General features: G+C 33.6%; 1 protein-coding gene across 3 annotated transcripts; it reads right to left on the bottom strand.

The window, feature by feature from the left end:
- Positions 1-3,798: 3,798 nt before the first annotated feature.
- On the bottom strand, positions 3,799-9,295 carry LOC107897068 (malate dehydrogenase). Of its 3 annotated transcripts, XR_005903548.1 has the most exons (9): positions 9,058-9,295; positions 7,835-7,993; positions 7,530-7,705; positions 6,649-6,926; positions 6,416-6,551; positions 6,212-6,323; positions 5,890-6,011; positions 5,214-5,263; positions 3,799-4,644 (listed from the first exon to the last, which is right to left on the bottom strand). XR_005903548.1 is itself a non-coding variant. In XM_041079248.1 (8 exons), the coding sequence occupies exons 1-7, from the start codon at positions 9,098-9,100 to the stop codon at positions 5,917-5,919; spliced, it is 999 nt and encodes a 332-aa protein (XP_040935182.1). In that variant the 5' UTR covers positions 9,101-9,295; the 3' UTR covers positions 3,799-5,263; positions 5,890-5,916. The 3 variants fall into 3 exon arrangements, 2 of the variants coding, with proteins under 2 accessions (XP_040935182.1, XP_016677894.1); XM_041079248.1 differs by having other exon boundaries at positions 3,799-5,263; XM_016822405.2 differs by lacking the exons at positions 3,799-4,644; positions 5,214-5,263 and having other exon boundaries at positions 5,656-6,011.
- Positions 9,296-12,120: the final 2,825 nt, after the last annotated feature.

Genomic DNA, 12,120 nt, shown 5'->3' with positions numbered 1-12,120 from the left:
TGGTAGCCCTGAAATCCAAAATTTCGTCTCCAAGACTCCATTAAATGAAATTAAACACAAAAAGTTCGAAAAGGCGTAATTTGTTTTTAATTTCAAAAGCTTATTGTGTCAATAAGTACAAAGTTCTAGTGTCAATGGGCTAGAACTTTAGTCTAGCAAACTGCACAGCCTTAAGTGATTTCTTTGCTTCAAATCTAACTATGTCAACCTAACTTTCAAAAAGTGTGAATTCTCTTGGAAATTCTCTAAGGCACCGAAAATAAAGTGAAAGCAACTCTAAAAGAGAAAGAAGCCATGAATGAACAAAAAATGTCACAAGAAAAGAATAACACACCAATTGTTTGAGTAAATGCTCTCAAAATTATTATTCAACTCAAAAACAGAATACAAGGGATGATTACAAATAAAGAGGAAGGCCTCTATTTATAGTTGAGTTCCCCAAAATCTAATAGTACAGATTGAATTACAGCAATAGCTGATATTCGTGTCTATTTACAAGATGAGAGTCTTAAGAGATTTAAACTCTATACATCTTTATCTATTAAACTTTACAATAATTAGCCTGGTAACTCTAGTTTTATTGGAGTGTTTCACTAGGCCACCAAGGCTTCAAGTAGATGAGCTTCTCCATGTGTTCCACGAATCGGGCCAATTCAAGTGGGTTAAATGAACCTTATTTAATCAACTGACCTCTATGGAATGTTCTGGGCACAATAGGCACAAGCTTTTATCCACGACCCATGATATTCTCCCCCACCTATTCTGGCGACACCCTTGTCGCATCCTCGGAATGACACTGGTTTAAGTCGTCTTGAAACTATCTCAATGCCTCAGCCGATTCCCAACTAGTCTCTTTGTCAAGTAGTTCCTCCTCTCGAAACATTTGCCTTGGCTTATGTCTTCATTGTCGCCTAACTCAAACCATATTTCTCTCTTTTACATCTCGATTAGAGGCCACTGCTCTTACTTTCCCTATTGTGACTTGCCTAGATTTGGATTTCCTTGATCCTCACAAATAGGCTTTGGTACACTCACATTGAGCACTGGGTTAACCTTAAGCATTGTTGCTAACTTTAGTTTATAAGCCTCTCAGCTTACCCTCTTCAGAACTCTAAAAGGGCCCTTATGTTTTTGCTAAGCCAATGATAAGTCATAATGTAAAACACTAGATAAGTGTTTGAGATGTATCTCACTCATAGCATTTACTCAATTCAACTACCCAGTTTGCATCACTACTTTTACCCAAGGTCTGATGCACAACCCACCTCTCTCATAGGTGGTAGCCCTACTGATACTTCAATAGGCTTCACATCAGTTTTTTGTACCTCTAGCATTTTCAAGGGGGTCTTCGTAGCACTCCGATCTACCAAATCATTATTCCCACCACATGAAACATCCTTGGCTAGTTGGATTGCTGGCAATACCTTGGTTCTGTCTCTCATGTCTCGACTCACCGGCACAACAAATTGTTGTTGTTGAGTATGCAAGATACATATAAAATCGACAAAAGGAACCACCAAAGCATTAATCTTGTTAAGGAAATTCAAGCCAAGAACAAATTTGTAATCATCCAAATGAATTACCTTGAAGTCTTCCTTACCTTTCCATTGACTGAATTGTACCTTAACTCATTGGGCTACTCCTACAGTTGGGACCGCTTTGGAATTTACCATATTGATCTTTTTAGTTGATTTGCTAACCGAGAGGCCAAGTTTACTCATGACTTTCTCCGATATGAACAAGTTTGATGTTGTCATGTCAACAAGAGCACTCCTCCTTCGGCCTAAGATGTTGATGTCAACAAACATCAACCATTTTTACATGCGATCCCTCTTCACTTTTACATGATTGAGTATCATTGATTCAAGCTTTAAAACCTCCCTCTTTAGCTTCTTTAAAGCCTCTCTCTTTAGCTTTCCTTTATCTTCTTTAGTAACCAAGGATAGTTAGATCACTTTGGACAATCCCACATCTTATGCAGACTACAAATAAGAAGCACTTCACAAGATTATTCTCATTCTCTTTTACCCTATTAGCTTCGACACCACTGTCAATCGAATCAAGCTTCATGGATTTTTTTTGGCTCATCACCTCCTTTGATGGCAGAAAACACAGATCATTTCGAACAATCACTTACCATATGCAAACTGCCACATAAGAAGCATTGTATCTCGCTCTTCTTTTCTTTCAAGTTGTTGGGCCTCCAATTCCTATTATTTGTTTTCCCATTACCACCATTTTTGTTGCTATTCTCAAGCTATCCTTATTCATCTCCCTTACCATTGCACTTCTCCTTAGGCTTGGAAGACTCAATTTTGTCTTTCCTCGGAACAAACTCAATTAAGGATTCTACCATGATCATAGCTTTGGACAATTCTTGGACCCCTCGACGTTCCAATTCTTGTTTAACCTATGACTTCAAACCATCAATGAAGAAGAAGAATGCTTTTTTCTCACTCAAATCTGTGATTTGGAGCATCAGTTCACTAAACTCTTTCACATACTCCAGAATTATGTCTTGTTGCAAAAACTTTTTCAACTTAGCCTGAGCCTCATTCTCGGTATATTGTGGGTAAAACTGCTCCTTAAACTCTTTCTAGAATTCCTCCCAAATCTAAATTTTGGAATCACCTCGCTTTTCATCTGTGGACCTACAACGCCACCACAAAAAAGCGACATCAATACAATATATGGAAAAAATATTTACCTTAGCATCATCATACTTGATGCCCACAACACAGAATTATTGCTTCATTTCCTATAAAAAGTCGTCCACTTCCTTTGTGAATCTTGCCCCCTTAAGCTTTTTTGGCTTAGGGACATCAATCTTATGGCTCGGTTTTGCACCCAACACACCTTTACCTACAGCAACTCTGCACAAAGCAAGCTCTCCCTCAGCTACTCAAGTTTTTTTTTTCAAAGATGTCATTGTGGCTTCAAGAGTATCATTATTTTCTGTCAGCTTACCCATAGTAGTATTAAGGAGCACTTGCAATGCATCCATATTGGAACTCAAGGCCTTCACCACATATTCCTTGAACTTCTCTTTCATTGAGTCCAATTCATAAATGTGTATCTCTACTACCTCGAGTGTTTCCTTAACTTCACCTATGGATTCCTTAAGATGGACTACACAACTTTCCAAAGTCGAAAGTATATCCCTCAATCTACTATTTTTTCCTGCCCCTCCTAACACGGGTTTCCATCTAGATATTCTACCTGTCTACTCCTTTCATTATATCAATCGACACCTTCAAACCCTATCTCTAACACCAACTGTCACAGGGGCTAGAATTATAGTTTAGCAAACTGCACGACCTTAGGCAATTTCTTTGCTTCAAGTCAACCTAAGTCAGCTTAACTCTCGAAAAGAGAAAATTCTCCCGAAAATTCTCTAAAGCACCGAAAATAAAGCGAAAGAAACTCTAAAAGAGAAAGAAGCCACAAAGGAACAAAAAACTAGCAAGAAAAGAATAGTACATCAAGTGTTTGAGTAAACGCTTTTAAAAGTATTCTTTAACTCAAGAATGGAATACAAGAGATTGTTAGAAATGAAGGAGAAGGCATCTATTTATAGTTGAGCTCCCCAAATCCAACGGTACAAATTGAATTATGTCAATGACTGAGATTAGTACCTATCCACAAGATGAGAGTCTTAAACGATTTAAGTTCTACACATCTTTATCCATTAGAATTTATAATAATTACCTTAGTAACTCTAATTTTACTGAAGTATTTCATTAGGTCACCAAAATTTGAAGTAAATGAACTTTTTCCATGTGTTCCATGAATCAGATCAATTCAAATGAGCCTCATTTAATCAAACAACCTTTATAAGATGTTCTTTGGGTAAAGATCACAAACTTTAATCTGCAATTACAAATTTTGATCCACAACCCATGACATAAATCATTAATATAACCAGTTGCTAAAAGCCTAAACAATATCATACTTTAAAAAGTACCCATTTTTACATTTACCTTCAATTCATTTAATTTTTTTCACTCGCGTACATTCTAGTCATTTTGTAAAGATTGAATCGAAATAATGCAAAAATTATAAAGGTATTATAGGAGTGAAAAAATTAAATAAATATTATTATATATTACAATTAATATAGGCATAAATTCCATAAAATACCCTCAATGTTTAAGGGTTTTTGGGTTTGAGCCCTTAACATTTTTTTATTGACACCTTAAACGTTATGATTTTTCAAAAATTGGTCCAATTTTAACTGTCAAAATGAGTTGACCATTAATCAAACTGTAGGTCAACATAGTAGCCTATGTGGCATGCCACATAAGCGCATGATGTCATAAATGACATCATCTATTTAACAAAATTCCTTTTTTCTTTTCATTTTCTTTCCATTTATTTCTTCTTCCCTCTTTCTCTCTTCCTCTCTATTCCATGTTGGAAGAATCAATGTCGACTGTACATTTTTCTTCCGTTTAGGCTTGCATTTTTAGCTGGTTTACCCTTACTTTTTTTTTTGTCTTCCGTAACATTACCATTGGTACCATCATTTCTCTTCCACCTTCTCTTTCAACAACTCTGGCGCCGCTACTTTTGGCGATGTCAGTGGCAACCCATCACTCCACAAAGGAGATGAAACAAATGACCCTAGGCTCTTTCCATCCCCATCTGTTTTACAAAGGCTCAAATCCATCAACTTGTACTCTGACAAATCCCAACAACCTTTTACTTCCACCACCACCACTGTCGGAATCCTAGATTCCGACAGCAATTTGCATATCTCTTTTTAACAACAAACCAATGAAATTAAAACCACACCTAAACCAGTCCTAACCCACCTTGATAGATCTCCTTCTGTTTTGCAAAAGTTTAAGTTTATAAACCTCTTTGGCTCATAGATAACCATGAGTATTTCAAGCAGAATTGTTATTTTGTAGGGGTATTTAGATCTGGGTACCTTAGGATATTCTTTTTTTTTATATATTTCGTTAATCATCTTGAAACAAAAATGACCTTTTTTTTTGTGTGTTGTTGTTATTGGTGATAAAAACAGATCCATCAGAGGAACTCAAAAAAGGCTGCCTAATGTTGGTGGTGATGGCAAATGAAGCTGAGGAAAAGGCGACTTTGTCGTCTCCCAACAACGTTGTGTCAATGGATTTTGGGATTAGAAACGAAAGCAGAAGAGGCAAAATGGAAAGAAAATGAAAAAAATATTATTAAATAGAAGACGTCACCTATAACATCGTGCGCTTATGTGACATTCCACACAGACTCCTATGTTGACCTGCAATTTAATTGACGTACAATTTAATTAACGATCAACTCACGTTGAGCATGAAAATTGAATCAATTTTTAAAAAAATTCATAACGTTGAAAGTGTCAATAAGAGTAAAAGTTAAGGGCTTAAACCAAAAATCCACTAAACGATAATGGTATTTTATGGAATTATGCCATTAATATAATATATGAATAAAAGAATTAACTATGAATTCTTAAAACTCATTTTTTTTCTTAAAAAAACCATCCCCTAAAGATTTCCTTCACCCTCTCATAAATAAATAAATAAAAACATAAAAACAAAATGCTTTTACTTAACACAAATCATGTTTTTAGAAACTATACTTTCACTCACGTACGAAATTCTAGTTGGTGGTAAAACAGAAACAGAAAAGATGTTTGCCAAAACCAAAACACACATTATACAATATCATAACATTCGTATGGATGACAATAGTTCTTTGCTTATCCCCCATTTAAAATCGATCTGAACTCTGGGGTCAGTAATAAAAACAGAAAACCCCATCTTAAAGATGCAAGATCCGGGAAGGCGGCTTTCCCCACCATTAACAGTTCATCTAGAATCCCTTTCTTATTCAAAACTGCTGCTATCCTACCAAAGCATACCATACCACACATTGAATAAATGGTCAATCCATTCATGAGAGGCAGGAGTATGCCAATTCCTTCTCCTCGGTCAGCTCCGCTCCGGTCAAGTCCAACTTCTTCCTCGAGAATTCATCAATTGCCAGCCCTGAACCCACCCACACAAAAGAAAGTGTAACCGAACTGTTGTAATTGAATTCTTAAAAGAAAAAGCTCGCAAGAGAGAGAAACTGGTGACATAAGATGATTAGAAGCATCAATATCTAGTTATTAGTTAATACATGCTGACATAAGATTAACCCATAATTCAAACAATATCATGCGATCATATTTTTGCTTTATTCTTACCTTGGACAATTGTCCATTCTCCATTGCGACAAGTTACTGGGAAGGAATAAATGACCCCAGCAGGTGCATTGTATGAACCATCAGAGTACACCCCCATGGAAACCCATGTGCCCTACCGGTGCGACCAATTAAAGGAAACAGAAGAATGAGATTGAGACGTGATAATATCATTAAAAAAACAGATTAACATTGTCAAATACCAACCTCTGGAGTTCCAAGGACCCAATCACGTATGTGATCACATGCAGCACTAGCAGCAGATAGTGCACTTGAGAGTTTCCTAGCTTTGATGATTGCAGCACCACGTTGTTGGACAGTGGTTATGAATTCTCCATTTAACCTTTGATGAATTAATTATATCAGAATGGGAACTCAGAATTCTTCAAACATATCTATATCATCAGATAATCAACTAGGGTAAATATGATTTTCTTTACCATGCATCATCTTTCACGAGTTCGCGAACAGGCTTCTCCCCAGATGGAGTCTTGACAGTTGCATGATTGACATCAGGATACTGAGTTGATGAATGATTACCCCAAATAATCACATTTTTAACATCAGAAACTTGGACATTCAGTTTCTCTGAGATTTGACCTAATGCCCTGTTATGATCCAGCCTTGTCAGACAGGTAATGTTCTTTGCAGGAATTGAAGGTGCAAATTCCTTCAGGATCAATGCATTGGTGTTGGCAGGGTTGGCAACAACCAGAACCTGTAACAAACAGGAAGCACATGAAGGCAAGTAAGGTCAAAGAGTACATGAATTGTTAATCTATAAACTTAGTAACTTTTGAGTGCCAATGAGGAAGTTCCAAGGTCCTCACAGAAAATATTTACATGGACTCAAGATGAATGTCGGATAAAATCTGTCCCAGACAAGCATGTTCATTTTCTCTATATTTTTCCATGTATTTGGAGGATCATACCCCCATATCTCTTCCAAATATATGTTGGACGCTGGTATTGACCACAGGGTACTTTAGAGAAAATGAAGTATCGGATTATCATAGATGTATAGAATGAAATTTAGTCCCTTAATAAACTTTAAGAAGATACAATAACATAATATGATCCCTCCTGCTAAATCAGTACCAAACCACAAAATGTAGTACAGATCTCAAAGGTTACAAGATAATAGAGCTTCAGAATTTGAAAAAATTATATTGTACCCATCTACTTCGGTGGAGAAGAATAAAATTTTAATGATAATCATATAGTTATGCAAGAAATTAAATATAGTAAAAAATGAAAATTTTAAAATTTCATTCCATAGGTGCTCAAAATGCCATAACTTTTGTGAACACATCTTTCTCACCTTGCAGTTTGGAGCTGCATGCTGTTCCAAGGCAGTAGCCTGAGACTTGTAAATAGACACATTCTTTGACATAACATCCTTCCTTTCCATTCCTTCCTTCCTTGGGAAACCACCAACCATGACTGCAATGTTGACTCCAGTGCACGCCTCAACAACATCAGTAGTAGCAACAACACCTGACACCAAAAACAGAAAAAGGTTAGATCACATAACCATACAATATATTCATACAAATTCCATAGAATCGATAATACATCTCAACAACACCATTTGAAACTTGAACCACAGGATAATGAAAATACAACCTTTTAGAAGGGGAAAAGCAGCATCCACCAACTCCATCTTGACTCCATTCAAAGCCTCTGCAGCAGGTGGGATATCAAGCATGTGAAGGATTACAGGCTGATCAGCACCCAACATGACTCCCCTAGCAATCATGGGTACAAGGGCATACCCAATTTGTCCTGTAAATACAACAAAAACGAAAACATTGAATTTTAAACATATCAAAACCAAAACCAAAAGAACAAGTCTGTGCTTCTGTTGGAAAATTTGATTCAGTTCCCAAGCACTTATTTTTTAATGTCATATCCGAAACATATCAAATTCCTCTATTTTCGAGCATGATCCAAAAACACATCTTCCATTACCAGGCCCGTTCTTGACATTTTTGGGCCTTAAGCGAAATAATAAATTGGGCACCTTTTAAAAAAAATATAAAATGTAATACAATAAAATAAAAATATATACTAGTAATAAAATAAAAATTTGGGGCCCCTTTTCTTTGCTTTTTTTTTTCCTGCCTGCAATTAAGTGTCGATCAAAAAACTTAAAGGCTGAATATTTTTTCAAAGAAATTTTTTGGGCCCCTTCCAGCCCTAAGCCCTGGGCAGCCGCACTCCCAAACTATCCCAGGACCGGGCCTGTCCATTCCAATCATGTAGAATTTACTTTCATTTATTTAATTATGGTACTAGCAAATCAACATGTTGATTTTTCAAACTAGACCTGTAAAATCGACATGTCGAGTTGATTCTGTGTCTGGATCAAAGTTCGAATTCGGGTCATTTCAAATACGTCTCAAGTTCAGGTCGGTTTGGGTTGAAAGGTTTCATGTTGTTGCCTGTAAAATCGGATTTGGTTGAATTTAGATTGGGGTTAATCAAGTTGAGTTTTCGGGTTCCGGTAGAAATTGACAGTTGTAGTTCGAACTATAATGAAAGTAAAAAATTTTCAAAACTCCGAATCATCATCCATCATTTAGCATATAAACTTCCACAAACACTACTTGAGCTACTACGCTTAGATCCAAGGCAAACTAATATATTTGTCAGTAAAACCTAGTACAAGGTCAATCATTTCTAATCCAAACAATTATCCGTCCGATCGAAATATAAGAAATAAAAACAAAGTTCAAGTCTAAGTTACGATTAACTGGACCAGATAATAGAGATCGGACTCGTCCAATTAAAATTACTAGATCGGAATATGTTACGTAAAGGATCTGAGAGGTGGAGCATAACAATACCTGCAGCTCCAGTAACGAGGACGCGAACTGGTTCTTTCGCCATTGATGGAGATCGAAGAACAACAAAACGATGCCGTACAGATGGAAGAGTTAAGTGGAGAGAGTGAAGTAGAAATTTATTTCAGGTATGAGGGAAAGAGGCAAGAAACTGAGGTAGATATTTATTCGTCAATGCCTTGCCCGAGGTAAATGATTACAAAAAAAATTAATTAAAAAAAAGGACCTTTTTTTTTTTAGTTTAACGCTGTCGTTTGGAAGGTGAGGTAGAAAGGTATATGCCGTTGCGATGCGGACAACATATGTGGGGCCCATAGATTGGAGTGACGACGAGAATCATGCTTTATCTCAGTTATGTTTTGCTTTGTAACTGAAAACTAGTTGGTGTTAGGCTAAAAAGGAGTGGCTTTAAACTGAGCGTATGCCCCCAATGAAACTATAGCCACAAATGTCCAATGCTTAACCACATATATTTTATTTTATTTTTATATATTCCAACAAAAACAATCACTTCTTGTCAACAACTGCTGACAAAGGGGTTTTGGTTGTCAATTTTTTTATTTGATCCTTAATCTATTATTTTCCATCTACTTATCCAAAAATAAAAATAAAAGCGCTTCATTTTAAAGATTTTTTTTTCTTAAAAATTCACCCGCATCTTCAATAAAACTATGAAATTTAAATTTCACTTGGAAAAAATAATTTAATTTCACTAAATTAAATCTAATATTTTTATTTTTCTTATGTCTTATATAAAAAATTAATAATTTATATTCACAAGGTTGCATATATTATTAGAGTTAATCAAATTTACCTTGTACAATTTTACTTTTTAAAAAATTAACAAAATTTTAAATATATATTAATTTTTTTGTCACCAATATTACACGTGATATACACGTTTATTTGTTAAATTAAGAATAATTAAAAATTATATATAACATATTTAATATAAATAATACTTAAAATAAGTCATATTTTGTAAGTAATAGTACAATATTATAAAATGTTATTTGTGTACAATGTTTAAAAAGACATAATGTAAAATCATATATTCCACTTTTCTATGATTATTGTTTTCATCACTGCAAAATCGATATAGATAAACTAATTATATTATAGATGCTCATAATAATAATAATAATGTTTTTTTAGTTATAAAATTATTGTTGTATATGTACCTTTCTTTTAATAACACTTCCTAATAGACTTTTATTTTTGTGCATTTTTTTTTCATACATTTCTTTCACAACTTGACTAAAACTTTCGATGATGACGTTGAAACCCCTCTAAATAATATAACATATAGTTGTTCATGAGAGAAAATATGTTGTGGCAAACACACTCATATTATTCATATTGTCTGGCCTTGTGCTTTATTAATAGCCATAACAAGACAAAGACAAATAGAAAATTATTTTTGCTTAACCTAAATATTTTTAAAGTGTAAACCATCAACAGTTTTACCAAATGGGTTAAGAAAGAAATGTTCTCTAATAAACTAAATTTTACTTAATAAGAGCTATTGTGATCTTTACAAGTCAAACGATTTTTGAATTTTTAACAGTTGTACAATAATTTTTCTAGATTTGGTCATAATATCTAAGTTGAATATGGATTGTTACAATTATATTAAAAATATTGTAGTAAAGAATAAAATAATATAAAATATGTAAAATCTAAAAATTATTTCAATAAATAACAAAAAATATACATACGAAAAGAAAATAGAAAACATATAATATATGAACAAAGTTTATTAAATTTTAATTTCCTAGCTTGCATTGTATTGATATTATTTTATCATAACTAATATTATTTTTAGCTTATTAAATATAAAAGTGAATCATAAAATAACAAAAATATATATCGAAAAATAGGATATGAAGTTTGACATTTTAATTGTTACTTGTTGTTTGTCCTCTCGTCTTCTATAAATTGGATAACCATATTTTCCAAGCAATTATTTGGAGCTGAATTCTCTTGGATAATGAAACCTGCATTTCTCTTTAATAATACACAAACTTTATGAATTTTTATTTCGAGAAAGGTTAAGTGTAAAGACTCGATTTTTGATGGTATTAAAAAATACGGTTTTAGAACCTTATTTTCGTAAATTGAGACCGTAAATATTAAATGAGAATATTTACAAGAGTTAATGTTAAAATATATTGAAATTCGATTAAGTAATTTAGTCGAAAAAGTGGTTAATTAAGATTCAAGGACTAAATTGTAACAGTCTAATAGCTATAGATTTTTAATTAGGAAAAAGCTTAGAGACTTAGATAACATTTACCCAAAGGATCAAAATGGTTAATAATCCATTTTTAAATAGGTGTTAGTGGATGGCAATAATGATGTCATTAATCTTAAGTAATTAAAGATTAATTTAATGAAACATAATTAAGTTGTTTAATTAAGATTAATTAAAATTAAATATAGTATAAATAGCAACTAAAGTGGGAAGAAAGATGAAATATCATAATCTTCTTCCCCCAAACCGTGGAATCAAAGGAAAAAAATAAAAGGATAAAGCTTTAGGTATTCAAACATTCGGTCATGTAATTTCAAGTAAATCATTATCCATTTTTTTATTTTTATGGAAATTGAATCATAAAAGCTTGATTTAGCTAGCTCATGTATCTGATTTGTCTAATTTTTGAAATTTTGATAAGTTATCATTGTTGAAAATTGAATGAATTAAGTGTGAAATTGATAGAAATTAAGCTTAGATAATGAAAATGACTAAATTGTAAAGCTTAACGAGCTTGATTGTTAGCTTTGTTATATTAGAGAGCAAATTGAATAAAATGTACATTTGTTATGAAATTACGGTATTAATAGAAAGTAGAAGGTCCCTAATGAGTAAATGTGAAATCAAATTTTAATTCAAAGCTTTATATTGAAAATTATGTTTGTCCCAGGTTTAGGGAATAAATTGCAAAATATGCTTGGCTTTTGTATTTTAATCTGAATTGAATGAAAATTTATATTGTGTAATTGTTGAGTTATTATTCGTAGCTAAAGGCAACGTCAATCCGTTGATAGGGAAAGGAAAAGCGATAG

This window comes from Gossypium hirsutum, chromosome A10, assembly GCF_007990345.1.
Source record: "Gossypium hirsutum isolate 1008001.06 chromosome A10, Gossypium_hirsutum_v2.1, whole genome shotgun sequence".
Classification (NCBI taxonomy): Eukaryota; Viridiplantae; Streptophyta; class Magnoliopsida; order Malvales; family Malvaceae; genus Gossypium; species Gossypium hirsutum.
Note: the sequence above shows the minus strand (reverse complement) of the source record. Positions and strands in the feature narration are given on the sequence as shown.

What these genes read in the sequence shown, in the direction of transcription:
- LOC107897068 (XM_041079248.1), bottom strand. Translation starts at nt 9,100, where the DNA reads ATGGCGAAAGAACCAGTTCGCGTCCTCGTTACTGGAGCTGCAG. An exon ending in CCTCGTTACTGGAGCTGCAG is followed by an intron (nt 7,994 to 9,057) that starts GTATTGTTATGC and finishes TTGTATTTACAG; the next exon opens with GACAAATTGGGTATGCCCTT. An exon ending in AGAATGGACAATTGTCCAAG is followed by an intron (nt 6,012 to 6,211) that starts GTAAGAATAAAG and finishes GGGTGGGTTCAG; the next exon opens with GGCTGGCAATTGATGAATTC.